Source organism: Lemur catta, chromosome 3, assembly GCF_020740605.2.
Source record: "Lemur catta isolate mLemCat1 chromosome 3, mLemCat1.pri, whole genome shotgun sequence".
NCBI classification, from domain to species: Eukaryota; Metazoa; Chordata; class Mammalia; order Primates; family Lemuridae; genus Lemur; species Lemur catta.
This window is the reverse complement of record NC_059130.1, coordinates 113,468,405-113,484,903: the sequence shown is the minus strand read 5'-3', so window position 1 is coordinate 113,484,903 and position 16,499 is coordinate 113,468,405. Positions and strand designations below refer to the sequence as shown.

At 52.1% G+C, this 16,499-nt stretch overlaps 1 protein-coding gene across 4 annotated transcripts in view; it reads right to left on the bottom strand.

The window, feature by feature from the left end:
• The window catches only part of CAPZB (capping actin protein of muscle Z-line subunit beta), a 132,788-nt gene that overhangs the window by 28,328 nt on the left and 87,961 nt on the right, over positions 1-16,499 (bottom strand). For all 4 annotated transcript variants that reach the window (XM_045548551.1, XM_045548552.1, XM_045548550.1 and 1 more), the window contains 2 exons: positions 11,846-11,967; positions 6,452-6,565 (listed from right to left, as the gene is read on the bottom strand). In XM_045548551.1, the coding sequence (XP_045404507.1) occupies positions 6,452-6,565; positions 11,846-11,967 (236 nt within the window). The remainder of the gene's footprint in view (positions 1-6,451; positions 6,566-11,845; positions 11,968-16,499) is intronic.

Sequence of the window (16,499 nt, the reverse complement as noted above, 5' to 3'; positions counted from 1 at the left end):
CACTTGTTCCTGTGTGTACTTCCTCAGCCCCGTTAAAACGGGGGCCTCGTGATGGAGGGGCTGCGTCTGACTCGTTCCCCCAGACCCTAGTGCGTGGCAGCACCCCTGGCAGGCTCTCAGTAAGCATGTGGTGAACGATCCTGAGGACTCTGCAGGCACCACAGAAGCGAACGACCAGCATCTTCGTTCGCCTCACTGCACCCCGATGAGGTACACCAGGCAGGAATCATTAACTCCACTTTCAAGACAGAGATTTACCCTCCAGGTCTCGCTGCGGGTGGTGGCAGAGCCACATCCAGAACCCACAGCCCCCTCACATGGTGGCGGCATCACCCAGCCTGCTTCCTTACCAAGTCTGTCACCAAACAGCTGATATCCATAGTCATAAATGCACAGAATACAGGACAGTGTAACTGCTGCACAAGTAAAATGACCCTGTCACCCTGGCAGCTTGAGGGTCACTGAGCGGACACGAGGAGTCAGTGCCATGGGGGCCTGTGGACAGCACCTCACTGAGTCCCGCAGGACAGGCAAGAAACAGACTCGGAGAAGTCAGCCCACTTGCCCAGCGACGGGTGATCAGTGAGTAGGGCGGAATGGAGGAACAAGTCCAACCCCCTCCTAAAGCCAGGGTCCTCCCTGCTCTGTGGGCGGGCCTTGGACGCCCTGGTGGGGGCCAGAGCTCCTGCAGGGAGGGCTCCGGGCCTCCTGCCTGGAGCCTGCCCCCCCGCAGCTCAATTACCCGCCCTGACACACTTCTGCACTACTTCCTAGCACAGACACACCAGAACTCCTCAGGCTCCACTCACACCCAGAGCAAGGGATGCCCCGAGGGGCCCAGGGCTGCGAGGGCAGCTGGAATTTGCAGTTTCAAGGACACAGGACACCTGGTGACAAACGTTTCTCACACACATCCTGCCCTCCCTGAGCCAGTGTTCCTCAAACATCGACTGACCAGAGGGATGGAGAACGGAGGGAAGGAGCAAGAACAACCACAGCTCTAAAGTGGCCCATAGCTGGGGAGAGGCGTGGGGAGCCCAGGTAAGGCCCATCTTCCAGCACCAGCCGCTCCCTGCAGAGTCCCGAGGGCCCTGGGACTGCCACAGGGACGCCAGCCTCAATTCGTTCTGTAAACTTGTTCCAGACAAGGAGGGTTGATTGGAAAAGCTAATTAAAGCTTTTGAAGATTATCTCAGACCCGAAGCAAGGGAGAACACAAAACGCCTCCCCAGCCTGCTCCTCCACCCCCCAGACTCTGGCCTTCGTTAAGCTTTGATTTCAATCAATTGCACACCCACTAAAATTAACTTATAAGGCCAATAAATTGCAACCGCATGTTTGAAGGTATTATCTGCTCCAAGCCAAGAGCCAAGGATTGCAGAGCACGGGGCAAGATGTCTGGCGCAGATGGGAGTAATCATCTTGGGAAGAAAGCGGTGCCAGCTCTTCGGTCAGAACATCTGGTCTCGGGCAGAACCCGCGCCGACAGAGGCCAGGGCGAGACCCAACGTGAAAGCTCGAGCAGGGAAGGTTTCCTGTCTTCTCTGGGCAGCTGGAAAATCAAAGCACTGATCTTGGGGTTCGTGGCAGCCAGTGGGGATCACATTGCACGCAGGCTGTGTCTGGCAGCTGGGTGCTGGCCCTACGGCGGAGGCTCCACTCTAAGTCTCTCCCAAGAAGGACGGAGCACTTAGGCCGAGCAAGGAGGTTGTGTGACCCACGAGCTGCACTAGGCTTGGGCCTAAAAAGGCACAGTCAACTCTGCCGTGACAGAACGTCAAGTGACCCCACGAGCCAGTGCCCAGGAGTCTGCCCTCTCTGCTGCCCTTCCCCATGGCCCTGGTGCTCAGTTCTAATCATGCTCCCTACACTGAGCCAGATGCGTCAAGGAGAGGGAGAAACCATGCCGGGCCTTGGCGGAGAGGAATGAGAGTAGCCTAGAGGTGGGTTCCAGCTGGGAGGGCTGGGTGGGGGAGGGAAGTGATGAAATTGAAGAGGACTTGAGAGCAGACAAGGCCCTTACCCAGCCCCAGCACTCCGGCAAAACATGCCTGTCATCTCCTAAGCATTTTCAGCAAACTGACTCTTCTAATCTAACAACAGAGTTGTTTGGGCAGCGCTACCAACAGCTGCCTGACAATTACCCTCTCCAGGGATAGCACTAACTACTCTGATCCCTTGCTGCTGCTGGGGTTGGCAGAGAAGACAAATGTGAGAAGACCGAGGTGAGCACGCAGCAGGGACCCAGAGTACGAGGGGGCCAGGACGAGAGGGGACCCAGAAAGAGGGGGCCCAGGCACTGCTGGACTCCAAGGAGGGCTGTGGAGGATACACGTTTGCCCACCTTGGGGAGTCACACCCCCCAAATGCTGGCCCTTTTAATCCACAGTTGAGAAATGCTGTGCACAGGCCAGGGGAGAAAGGGATGCCACATCCCCATGGGTTTACAAGCCAGAAGGGCCTGCTGGTCACCCTGTCCTCAGCCCTGTCACTCTGACCACACTGACCCCACGTGCTGATGATTAATTCCAATTCCCTGCAAAGTCAAAGCCGTTACTGACCTAGGGATCAAAGCCAGCGCCCAAAAAGAATCCAAGTCTCTCCCTCAAGATTCAGGGAAGATGATTTTATCTCTGTGGCAGAGGGAGCCTCTGGGGGAGACGTGAGGGCCCCCTCTCTAGGAAGGTTGGCATGGGGTATGGGCCGCCTGGGTACTGCCCCAGCCCTGGGTCTCTGCTGACATCTCTTTCCACTTGTCTTTTTAAGAAAAAACCCAAGGAGTATGGACGAGGTTACTGGGTTACTGGGCAAAGGTGGAGAGGAAGCAGGAGCCTTTCTCATGCCTGTGTACAGGTGGCCGTGCCTGCAGGAGCCACGTCTGTGACAGCAAATGTGCAAGCACATGGCAGGCCCAATCTCAAGGCATGAAGTATCAGGGGCACAGCAGGGTGGTGGCCAGAAAGGGAACCCAAGCCCTCTTCTTCTGGTCAAATCTGTGAGTGGCCAGGCGCGGTGGCTCACGCCTGTAATCCTAGCACCCTGGGAGGCCGAGGCAAAGGATCGCTTGGGCTCAGGAGTTCAAGACCAGCCTGAGCAAGAGCGAGACCTCGTCTCTACTAAAAATAGAAAAATCAGCTGGGGGAGGTGGCACATGCCTGTAGTCCCAGCTACTCGGGAGGCTGAGGCAGGAGGATCGCTTCAGCCTAGGAGTTTGAGGTTCTGTGAGCTACGATGACACCACTGTACTCTGGAGCAACAGAGTAAGATTCTGCCTCAAAAAAAATAAAAAATAAAAATCTGTGTGAGCAAAGGCCGGCATGCCCTTCCCAGTACAAAGTGAAAGTTCTCTGCAGCACAGTCCCCACAAGAGGACTCTGAGCTCCAGCCTGGCCAGGGTCTGGCAGTTTTTACTCATCTGACCAGGGGCAGGGGCTGGTGCTCGACAGGCCAGAGCAGAAGCCAAACACAGTCCTAACTCTGCCACTCATCAGGATGCAAGAATTCGGGAACATCTGGGGTGGTCAGGAGCTACAGACCTGGTCAACACAGGAGCTGCGGCTCCTCCTCAGCTCCCCCAGCCACTGCAGGGTGCAGGCCGAGCTCCAGTCTGACCTGGGTGCCCCGGAAGCAGCAGCCTGTCCCATGCGGCCCTCCTGGGCACGACGGGGTGCCTCGCCTGCTCTCAGGGGGGTGGCTTCTTCACTCGCTCCCTTTTCTCTGGCAGAGGTGGGCTTCCCCGAGGCTCCGGGCATCTCTCACCAGGCCAGGGGGCGCAGGCCATCGTCCCAACCCCTCACGCAGCAGTGGAGTGACCAAAGCCACAGACAAGAGGCACTGTCGGTCAGTGGATGCCTCTTCTCAGAGTGACCTTGGCCTGAGCCCACGTGCCAACCTGAACAGAAGACAGGGGACGAGTCCATGGAAAAGTGGGGGTAGGAGGGAAACAAATGCATTTCTATGGGAACGGGTCTGCATGGCAGAGCCAGCGTGAAGGATGAAGAACAAGGCATGACCTACTGCCCCTCCACCCCACGGAACAGCCTGGTCCCTAGAAAGCCCAGTGTGACCAATAGCCAATGTCCCCCAACAAGGCCTCCTAGCCGGCTCCCCTCTGCTCTAAAACCACGGGGAAAAGAGCTCCCATTCCAGACCCCTCCGCTGGTCACCAACAACCTGAGACACTGAGAATGGGAAGTTCTGGAGATGAGCAATGTACCAAGATGTTTTTAAAAAAGAAAAAAAAAGGAGATCTGTTTTCATAATTTTTACACCAGAAACAGGCTGGCTCGTCATGTGTGGTCCAGTTGGGAAAATGTTCCTCGCATACGGTCTCAGGCAGAGTGTTCCTCAGTGCAGTCTGATAACAGTGGGTGGTTTGAAACTGACGACTTTGGTGTCCCAAATGACAGCTCTGACCACTGTCCCTTGGTGGCCTGTGGTCCCTGTCACACGGGGAGAGCCTGGCCCTGCTGCACCCGGCACTCGCAAGGGAAAGAAAGGCCTCCTGCCTCCTCCACAGCACCCTGTACTCTCCGCCTGCTGCCTCCTTGGAAGCATCACCCCGAGGTGCTGGGGACAGAACTGCATCCTCTGGGCCTGGATCCCACCATTACAAACTGTCCCAGGCCCTCGGGGTCTGGTTGTCCAGTTCAATCCCCAACTAAGGGCATGAAGCCACCCTGCCACCCCTCCCTCAATTCCCCCGGTCAGTTCACGTTCAGAGAAGAGCGCAGGCGAAGACATGGTGCAGAAACGAAAGCCCCCTTAAAAACAAGCACTTCCCAGGAAGGGGAAGGCGTTACAGGATGCAGTGGAGAGTCAGACCTGGGGTGTGGAGCCCAGTCTTGCCGTTTTCTAGCTGTATTAACGACCTCCAGCACTTCTCTGAGCCTCAGTTTCGTCATCCATGAAATGGGATAACTTCCACGCATCCTATAGTCACTGCAAGGATTAAGTGATTATTTTGAAGTCTTTAATGATTATGGGGAAATGCTCAGGCCAAGAGGCCACTCCCGCGGAAGGCACCACCACGTGCCACTGCTCATGTGAACAGCGAGAAGGACGGGAGGAAGGGGGAAGCAGCAGTGAAGATGGCACTGGGCTCTTCCCCAGTCTGGCTCTCAACGGCAGCATGGGACACCGTGTCTGAAGGACTTTATTGGGGAAATAACGACAGACAACTCAATCTAAAAAATAAGATCCCCCCACCCCCGCCCATCTAAACATGGAGCCCAATAAAAATACACTAAGTGCAGCCTCCTGACAGAACAAAAAGGGGCGAGGCCGGGCAGCCACCTCAAGTTTAGGGGACTGCACGCATAGTAGGTCCGCTCCTCACATGGGGCGAAATCTAGCAAACGCTTTCAAAGGGGGAACTTTGCACTTCCACCTTCAAACGTAGCAGAAAGGGCAGGCTGTTACTGGAGTATTCTGAGATGGTTCACGAGGAACTTACAAAGGTTCACAAGGGGCCAAATACACCCAAATCACTTTCAAACCTACTTCCGGTTTCAGAGCGACTGAGGGCGTGCACCTGCTGGTTGACAGAGCTATGTGTGCACATGCAGGGCCCCTTGCAGACACTGGCATGACCAACCCTCTGCCTGGCTGGCCCCCTGACGTCAGACCTCATCCCAGTGTCACCTCCCCGAGAGGCCTTCCTGGACCGCTCCATGAAGGGAGTTTTCCCCCCTGGCACTGACTTGCTCGTGGTCTGCTGCTCATTTTCCTGCAGTGGAAGTGTGGTAAGGGCGGGGGTCAAATCTGTCCGTCTCAAAAGCCCCTGCCATGGCCTAGGTGCTCACTGTGTCCTGTGGGAGGCTCTCAAGTGTCTGTCAGATAAATGAATAAACACTGCACGCGGGTAAGATGGCCTCATGTCCCAGGCCCGCCACTTACTGCGTGCGTGAACTCGGGTAAGTTACTTCACCTTTCTGATCTGTCAACCCATCTGTAAAAAGGTCAGCACTGAGCTTGTGGTACGGGTAAAAAACTGAGGGGCTTCTGAGACGGACAGATTTGACTTTGATTCCTGGCTCTGCCCCTGGCCTTGGACAAGCACCTTAATTTTTCTGAGCCTTAATTTCTTCATCTGAAAAATGGGGACTAAAATAGCTATTCTGTGTGTGAGGATTCGAGACGCTGTGTGGGCGATGTCTGGCGCCGTGTCTTACACACAGTAGGTGCTGTACCAGTGGGACCTGCTCTAGGAAGATTCACCATGCGGAGTAACACACGACTCAGTATGCACAGAGCAGCACCCTGCGACTGAGTCATCTCATAACCCACCCCATCGTCAAGTGCCCTGCGTCCTGCTACGGGCGGCTCAGATCTTAGTTAGGTGAGCCAGGCAATGGATTTGAGGGAGACTGCTTGGCCTGGTCACACTGTCATTTAGGAGTTACCTATCAATGTCACAAGAGCTAAAGTGCACAGGGAGAAAGTAACTCACAGGTCTCGGTACTGGTCAAAGGCATTGTTGGCTTCTACCTCCAGCTTTCTCAGCCGAGCAGATGGCATGGCCCCATCTTCCAAAGGAGGGTCATACTTGTTACTCCACGGTGACCTGGAGGGAAGGAAGGAGAAGGATATCACGTGAATCTTGGCCTATGAGCAGTGAGCCCAAGCCCCAGCTGTCTGACATTTCAGAGGCAAAGCTGCTATCTGCAGCAAAGACTTTTCCAGGCCCTGGCAACAGAAAGGGCTTCCTGGAGGTCTGCAGAGCAAGGGCTCACAGGCAGGTAGACTGGGGTATGCACCTGCGCTCCACCCCTCCACCTCTCGGCAGCTCTTTACTCTTTGCAAGCGTCTTAACCCTCTAAGCCTCACCGTCCTCTTTATTTGCCACCCACAGAGCTGTTACGAGGAACAAAGGACAAAAGTACGTCAAGTGCTTAGGCCAGAGCCTGACAGACTGTCAGTGCTGCACAAATGTTAGTTCTTTCTTAACCCATTTTCCTTTGTGTTCATCACTTTAGTGGTCAACAGATGCCTGTCTCTCCTTCCTGACTTGACAGAGGCTCTCGATAAACTTTTATTCCAAAGACCTTCTCATACAGTAAGTATTAAGAGAGCTGTCAGTTTCAGAAGCAGGCGAGAAACACGGCCCCACAGGGAAATGCTGATTACATTAGAAAACTTGAGTGATCATGTTCTCCACATGGACAGAGGGTAGCTTTTCCAACATCCAAGGGCCATGCACACACATAAAGACTGCAAAGTAATGAGAACCAGTCTTTTTGCAGCCCGAAGACTTGCTGCATTTCTTAAGATGTATTTTGCCACATCAGGAAAGCATTTAATCACACAGAAAAGTGGAAAGGGGGTTATAGGGAAAGATCTACTCATTAATTCCTGCAGGTGGGGTCAGAGGCTGGGTGTTCAGAGAAAGAAGAAGAATTGAGAGAGGAATGAAAAGAAGGAGAAGACAATATGGAATTTGGGAAAAGTCCTTTACACTCTTGGGTCTAAACACCTTGATGTTTCCCGTCAGAGGCCCACGCTGCCTTCCTTGTTTCCCCTGCTGACAACATACTTTCAAGCCACTCTGATGCGGGCCTGATGTTAAGGAAAGAAGGCATGATCACTGTCTCCTGAACCCCAGTTTTAAGGAATTCTGCGCACAGACAAGCTCTGCCAGGCACCTATGCCAGCGAATCACGTTAAGATGAAACAAGAATAAGCTGGATGACCTCTTCCACGAGCCATCCCCAGACATCCTGGCTGGTCCACAAAGGCTAAGCAGGGGAAGCTTCACTGTGCTTGGCATCCCAGCAGGGTCTCCAGGCAGCAGTTACTGCAGACCCTCTGCCCTCAAGCAGAAGGAGCCTCTGGAAACCCCTCTTTCCAAGCTGACCATTGCCCTGCTCACCACAGCTTTGGCAGAGACTGCGCGAGTGGGCTGGAACACTCACCACTGCCCCACAGCCAGCTCCTGTGGTCACACTGGACCAAGGACACACCACAGGAAAGGAACTTTGAACAAGCTGGGACCCTGGCTTGGAAGACAGGTTTGACGCCAACACCAGGCACCCTCATATTCTCCCGAGAGCCTCTGCCTCCCGGCATGGGCTGCCCTGTTAGTTCCTGCCACCTGTCTTGCTCGGCCCTCTAACACAGTGCTGCCCGACAGAACTTTCTGCGATGGTGGAAATGTTCTAGATGTGCACTGTCCACAATGGTAGTCACTAGCCACACCACGTACTTGAAATGTGGCTGGTACGACTGAAAGAGGGACTCAATTTTTAATTTTATTTAATCTGAATTAATTTAGATAGTCTATTCTAGAACTTCAACTCCAAAGGGCAAGAGCCTTTTCTGCCTTGTTCTCTACAGCTGCTCAGCACCTAGAACACGGCCTGGCACTCAACTACGTGCTCGTTTAGTAAAAAAAAAAAAATTGTTGCTGTTAAAGGAATAAATTGTTGCATGCTGCGCCCCTTCCCTCCCGCCACAAGCAGAAGTAACCTTCCTCCCTGGCCTCACTCACCCATTGCCTGTAACATTCTCACCCTTCCCCTGCCCTAGACCGCGAGAGGCCTGTGACAGCAGAGAGCCCGAGTACCCAGCACCCAGTGGGTGCTCAGGGAATGCTGTGGATGGGCTGAAGCACGGGCAGGGAGGAAAGGACCCACAGGAATCCTGCTAGTGCCTCCAAACCAAGCGATAGAGCAACTTTCTGAGGACACCTAAACATTAAAAAAACCAAAAATCAACAAAGCCCTCTTACCCAATCTCAGAGACAAGGATCCAGCTGAAGGGTGCCCTGGCCACTATTCATTTTTGTAAACATGGCTTAGTTCCTCCACTCGCCAGAGGGAGTGGATAAGAATCTGGGAGTGTGAACTTGAACTCCCTCCTTCCCCTACGTGTCCCCTGTGAGACGCTCCTCAGCACGCTGCCACGCAGGACTGTTTCCACAGTTGAACGTTTAGGCCACCGCCTTCCTGTGGGCCTGCAAGACCCACCCGCATGGCTTTCATTTACTGGCAATCTGATTAGACACAGGAGCCCATCTCTCGTGCGGACCCGGGGCCTGCAATTTTCAAGAAGCCTGTAACTCACATTTGCCCTGGCTCACAGACGACAGCATTTCAGGCCGTTAGTCCTGGAGCCGGGGTAATTGTAGCTGGGGGAAAATCATAACATTACCCAGAATATTCTTAGGGGAAGGGGCACTCAGAACACATTTAGGAGCTTAAATGGAGGCCAACTGAAAAAAGACAGATGGACAGAAACGCTTAGATTTCAAAAGTCAGCCCTTTCATTTCCCTCGGAGAAGGCTTTTTGTTTCAGCTAACAGGTTTCAAACAGTGCTGCTGGCAGTGGTCACACCATAAGGATCTTATTTAAGCAAACGATCAAACACGGTTAAGATGGAAACGTGTGGAGAGAATCAGAAGACCTTGAAGTTTCCTACGGAGAAGGGAGAAGAAAAGACGAGCGCGCTGCCTCGGCACCCCGGGCTCCTCTCCAAAGGCCTGGGACCCCCCAGAGCAGGGCCACCTGGAGGGCCTGTAGGTACCAAGTCCCCAGGGTAGTCTGGCCTGGGCATGGACATGGATACAACTCCATCCTTCCACGGGCTCCTGCAGAGCTGCTGCCTTACACAGCAAGCCGGAGTTTTCAGGTGGAGAAAAGAAATACAACAACAACATCGATTAGGCAAGACTCAGCTCAAGGACCGCATCTTCCAGGAAGCATTCTCGGAACCCCATGCCTGGCCAGGCACTTCTCCATGGCGACGTGTTCCCTACCACCTTCACTGGACATCTCTCTCCAATGGCGGGTCCACGACTTCCTAGGAGGCTCCCAAGGACTACATCTGGACGCCACACCCATGACCAGCACTGTGCCAGGTGCAGAACAAGCCCTTCAGGGTAGGACTTGACCAAGCCCAGAGTGGTAACGCCACCTCTCTGCTGGGGCACGTGCACTCACGTCTGCGGCCGAGACCTCTCTCCTGGCGCTCCAGACCACACATCCACGGCCTCCCCGCCATTTGTGCTTTCACCTAACGGGCATCTCAAGCTTAATGTCCCTAAGCCGGCTCTTCCCAGGGTCCTTCTCACCTTAACAGTGGCCCAGGCCCAAAGCCCCGAGACCATACTTCACACTCTTCCTCCTCCTCCTCCTCTTCCACTCCTCCACCAACCTGCAAATGCAGCCTGGCTCCACCTTTAAAATTTACCTCAAATCTGACCTATTCAACTCTAGTCTCTGGCCTGGATTAGGCCAAAATATATCCTCTACCTAATTTGCACGTGAAGCTAGGAAAGGCACATGATTATAAAACAGTTGTCTAGTCTGTTAGAAAGTCAGTATTAATTAAACCTTTTTAACATATGACAAGTTCTGTGCTATTCATCATTTCACTCATGTTATTTCTTTTAATCCCCCCAGTAACCCTATGCTAAATGCTATTACCCTCAATCTGGCCTGCAAGACTCTGCCTTGTCTGCCCCTGCCACTCCTCGGCCCTCACCTCTGGCCCTCATCCCTTCTCAGGTGCTGGGACTTCGGCCATCTGCCGGCTGGGTCCTGTCGATCACTATCCAGGGCCTTGGGACCGGGCGGCTCTCCCCCAGACCTGCGCACGACTGAACTTCATCCTTCAGTTACCACTTACAGGAGAGCCTTCCCTGCCTACCTGCCCTGTCTCTCCCTCCCCTTGTCCTCTTTATTTTCGTTAGTAACACTTTCACAATCCATTTTAGTTATGCATTTCCTTACTGTCTGGCTTCCCCATTAGGATACGGGCTCTGCAGAAGAGAGACCTAGATTAACACCTGGTATGTAGTCCCTGCTTAAAGAAAGATGCTACTGAGCATTCTGTTGAGTGAATGAATACTATTATTTCCATTTTATAGATGAGAAAACTAAAGACCAGAGATGATAAGAGATTTGTCAAAGTCCCATTAATATAGGGAGCTGTGCTGGTTTGAAGCCCACGTTGGCCAACTCCGGATAATTTTTCCTGTTTTGACTTCACAGATACTCTACCCCTCTTAAAAGAGAGCATTAGGCTGAAGCTTCAAGACCCAGCCCAAGTTCTATGGTCTATAAACAAACCTAAAGCAGACTGTGTTCCTCTACCTCTGCTACCTTCTCTAAGGTAGTGACAACAGCAATCCATCATGGAAATACTGGACTAGTTTGGGAATTCCCACTCTGTTTAACAGGAATAGCTTCTACATACCTTTAAAAACCTAGCTCAGACCTCACCCCCTTTAGGAAGTCCTCCGGGAGTCAACCATGGCCTCTTACGTGCTGAGCCCATACCCTGAAAAGGCTTTGCACTGGCTGCACGAATCACATCATACAGTGATCAGTTACTCAATGCGTCTCCTGTTCTAGACCAGGTGATCAGTCCCCAGGGGCAGGGACCAATGTCAACTTAGTTATTCACAGCCCTTCGCACAGCAATGGAATGAGAAAGAACTGCATATTTCACAGAGCTACGTTCCTATGTCCCTTAACCACAGAGGCCCTGCCTGCCCTCAGGAACCTCATCATGTGCACACCTGTACCTTGCTCTTTGCAAGACATGATACAATCACAACAGTTATTTTTGGTAGCAACAACCCTCTCCATTAGACAACAAGATCCATGCAGGCAAGCGGCCTTCTGTCTACTGCCAATGCTTGTTGGAGGCACACCCCAAACTCCTGCTGGAATAACAGGTGAAAGGAGGAGAGGAACGGGGAGGGAAAGAGAGGAAAGGAGTGGAGGGCTGAGGATGACAGAAAGGGGAATGGGCTGGGCTGCCAGCCCGTCCGCAGTTCAGTGGTCCTTGTGATGCCACAGCAGGCAGGAATGCCTGCCACATTCCTGGGGCACGACTCACCTATAGGAGTCCCCATCTCTGTTGTAGTCACACAAAAGGTAGTCCTTTCCCACCACCTTGTCTCTGGCAATTTTCAGTGGCTGGTCAACAGAAGACAGGAGATCTTCACACAGACCGGGAACCTGGCAGAGACAAAGGACAAGGTCGAAACCATGGTTAAAATAACATGTCGGACTCAGGCTGGCTAATGATTTTGTAGCCACATTATGGTCAGTAAATTTAACATCTGGCCCTTGGTACCCTGCCAAAATTATGGGCCTGTTCTTTTCTTTTCCACATGTGTCTGACACCAACTGTATCCCTCTATAAAGAAACCTGTTCTTGAATTACAGTGGAGCGTGATTTCCAATACAGTCTTCCTTCCAAAAACTGTGTGCAGCTTTAATTACCTGGTCGCCAGGGTGGTCCAGTAAATTTAAGTGTGTATATGCTTGGTATTGGTCTCTGGTGGGCACAGTACAGGCCCAAGTCCTGAGAAGTAGGTAAACATTTCAAATACATAGGAATCCGAAGAACTCCGAGAAGAATAACTCATCCGTGCCGGAGAACTCCCACGGGCTCCCATGCTGGGTGGAGTTTCCAATAGTTTCCAGGCCCACGGCCAAATGTTACCAGGATGGCTTGTAGAGTCACCCCTATTTGCAGCAAAAGTGGCTTCACAGCAGCTCTGCACAGCACAGAGCACCGGGCTGGCTCATCTCTTGCTGACCGGCCTAGGGTCCGCCTCACCGGGAAGGATGGCCCCGTGGTTGGGGGCAGCAGGACTGGGTCTCAGGGAGAATGCTGCGGGTTCTGACACGCGGCCCTGCTAGTAATCGGGCCACTGGCTTCCTCCTCCCAACTCAAACATCAATTTCCACCAAAGTCTTCCAGAAAGGGATGGCAGCACTCTCAGCAATGGATTCCTGCAGGCTTGAGTCACTTCCACGCCGTATTTTCAATGTGCTGACTTATTCGCTTCGTGGGCCTGGGGTTATGGGGGCCCCACCATATCATTTACCAGGCAGGTGGCTGCCAACTGCACCAATAACCCTTCCCGATGGAAAAGTTAAATTGCACGGCAAAGACAACAGCAGAGCAGAGAGGGGCTGGCGGCTACAGCGGTTCCTGTGTTTCTCCATAAGGCCCTTACCGCCACCCAGAAGAGGGGGGCAGGGAGCCCCGCCACCACAGAGACCACCCAGCCTCCACGGGCTCCTGAGGGTGCCTCTGCTGCCCCTGGGTGCTTTAGAACTCGGACTGTGAAACCCTGTCTGGCATGACCAAAGGATGGTAACCCCGTTTTGTAGCCCACATAAATCCTGGCCCCAGTGAGATGATCTGCTTCTTGCACGTGGAGCAGTGTACAAAGAGAGATACACACACCACTAACCCTGTGTACAACGTGCTTGTTTTCAGAATTCCTTGTCCACACAACAGCCACCTGTGTACCCGCCCTCCCCAAACAGATAAAAAAAATGGGGGCTATTTTCAAAGTTAGATTTGGCGATAACACCAAGACTTTGATAACACCATTTCCAAGCACCTGCCCCATATCATGCAGTGTGCTAGGCCCCCTACATAGAAGCATGTTGTTTATGCAAAAGCTCATGCTCATCCTGTGAAGCTCGTATGTACTATCTCCATTGTACAGTCATTAAGCTGCCCAAGGGCCACACAAGAAGTGAATGGTAGAGACAGAAATCAAACTCAGGACTAGACGACTCCATTCTGACTGTACCTCTGGTTTAACGTGCAGGTGAAGGAAGGATAGCACATGCCAAAGGCACACTCTGGTGGCAAACGGCCCCCTCCTGGCCCTGCTCAGCTACGGCCAGAGAGCCCTTCACCTGGAAGGAAGGCTGGCTGAGGAAGGAAGGTCTAGCAGCTCCCACCAAGGCAGCCGGCATCTGGAAGTGGCCTTGCTGTGCTGTCGCAGGGACAGTGGAGTGACCCTGGGCCCCCGTGTGCCGCCTATCTCTGTGCATCTCCATTTATACCGCTGGGCTGCTGCCGTGGCTGCTAGGCCCCAACTTTTGCCTGAAACCTCATTCTGTCTGGTCAGACCCTGACATTATCAGCCCAATTTATCATGGATTGTGGCAGGGATTTAAGCATACAAGCTCTGACATTAGACTTTCAACTCCACTGCTTACGAGTAGGCTCATGGCCTTGGGCAAGTCATTTTACTTCTCCACTAAGACTTGCTTTCCTTACCTGTAAAGTGGGGTAATTAACCCAACCCATTCAGGCACCCAGCCCCATGTGATTTGAGGACCACATGAGATAACGCACTCAGCATTCGGGATGGTGCCCAGCACAGAGAAATGCGTACATGCTAGTACCTGACATATTCACAGTCTCACTCTCCTCTAGACCCAATACCATGTGTTGTCTGTTACTCTCAGACGGCAATGCACGCCTACATCACACCTGAATTCACTATGCTGCTTCAGGCACCAGATACAAATGGACCTTTGAGAATCCAGCTCTTAACCCCAGTACTGCCTGGAGCCACCTGCGTCCCCTCCCTTCCAGCCACACTGCTTGCAGCTAAGTCCCCCCAGCACAGGAAAGCTTACAAGATAATGGGATCTGGCTTAAAGAGACTTAACTTCGCTCCTATCCAAGAGGCTAACCTATGGATCAGAAGTATTTCAATAATTTCTTCCTAGCACTTACACTGACTGAAATTATTTTTCATTTATCCATTGTCTGTCTCTCTCAGTAGAATGTAAATTTTACCAGGGCAAGGGCTTCAGTCTTATTCACTGCCATACACCCAGCGCCTACGGCAGTGTTTGACACACGGCAAATGCTTAATGTATCTGGGAGGAAGGAAGGAAAGGAAGGAGAGAGAGAGAGGAAGGGATGAGTTTTACAACACAGAACCTCCCAAACTCTAATCAACTTTATTTTAAAATTAATAAATTAGTGTGCAGTAAGAATCCTTACCAAAAGAGTTTATTGTCAGGATCTAAAACTGCATGGAAGTCAATGACCACTATTCTGAAATATGAACCATGATATGGTAGCAAGCACTAAACAAAGAGAACTGGAGCTTTAATTAAACCAGGGGCATTTTGCTAATATATGACCATAAGGAGCCACAGCAATGGTGGGAAGATTGAGAACTAAAAGATCTGGGTCCCAGCCTCTGCTCTGCTGTGAACCAGCCATCTGTCAAACACCGTAGGTGAGCTTCTTGGAGACACACCACCCTTGAAGATCTGTGCCTGGACTTTTCAAAGTCCATAGCCAAGTATTAACCAACCTCAGAAAAACATACGTTTAAAGTGGAACTCAAAAAAACTGTGGCAGTACACAGAAGAAAACAGGGAACTCAGGAATGGCATGTGATTTGCCCTACTATGAAAAGCATCTAGGATTTGACATGGCCAACTGGTTCTCCACCCAAGCAGGTATAGTTTTTGCCTTTCAGAAAAACTCTCAAGTTGGGCCATGGTTTTGTATTGTATTTCCATCAGTCCTGTTTCTTTTAATCAAAGATACACTGCTCTGGAATAACAATGTTATCGTTGTCATGGGGAATGAGAAGTGTGGAATACAGGGTGAGCCCACGGACCTGCGCCAGAGCAGCTGCCCAAAAGTGCATCAGTCATGATCTGGCACCACCTAGCGAGCCTGTCTTGTACCCATATGCCACCTCTCCACCTCTCTCTCTGCCTGGACGCCCTCAACCACACCGTCCTGCCCACTACTGCCTGAACATGCAGGTTTGCACACGTCTTCCTCCACTTAAAAATCTTCCCCATTCATGGATGCTGGATACAATACAGCATGCCCAGTTAAAGCTGAATTGCAGATACGCAGTAAACAATATCTGAGTACAGCTATGCCCCGCATGTTTTTATTTGCTAACTCTGGAAATCCAACCTCTCTTAAATCCTACCCATCCTTCAGGGCCCTGCCCAAACTCCAACTTCTTTATCAAGATGTACAATTCTGGCCGGGTGCGGTGGCTCATGCCTAGTAATCCTAGCACTCTGGGAGGCCGAGGCAGGAGGATCGCTCAAGGTCGGGAGTTCGAGACCAGCCTGAGCAAGAGTGAGACCCTGCCTCTACTAAAAATAGAAATGATTTGGACAGCTAAAAATATATATAGAAAAAATTAGCTGGGCATGGTGGCGCATGCCTGTAGTCCTAGCTACTCGGGAGGCTGAGGCAGAACGATTGCTTGAGCCCAGGAGTTTGAGGTTGCTGTGAGCTAGGCTGACACCATGGCACTCTAGCCAGGGCAACAGAGTAAGACTCTGTCTCCAAAAAAAAAAAAAAAAAAAAAAAAGATGTACAATTCTTCAGACTTCTTGTAGTAACACTGGTGTCAGTGGAATCCTAAATGCTTTTGGGATGGCTGTTCTGATACTGCCATTAGCTATCACCTCACTCCTTCCCTGCCACTCAGCATATTCCACTGTGCGTTGACACCATGCCTACAGAGACCAAGACGGGCCCTCGGCCCAGCACAGCACCACATCCCCTGCCATGGGGGCTCCATCTGTGCTTCTTGATGCCATGGAAGTAGACACTAATCCTGTGGTCTGAGGCTACACTACAGAAGCAGAAGCAAGGCGGCTTCCCTCTGTAATCTAACTAAGCCCTACACTCACCCGAACCCCTGCCCCCACCCCAGTCGTGTCAAGTGCTTACAACC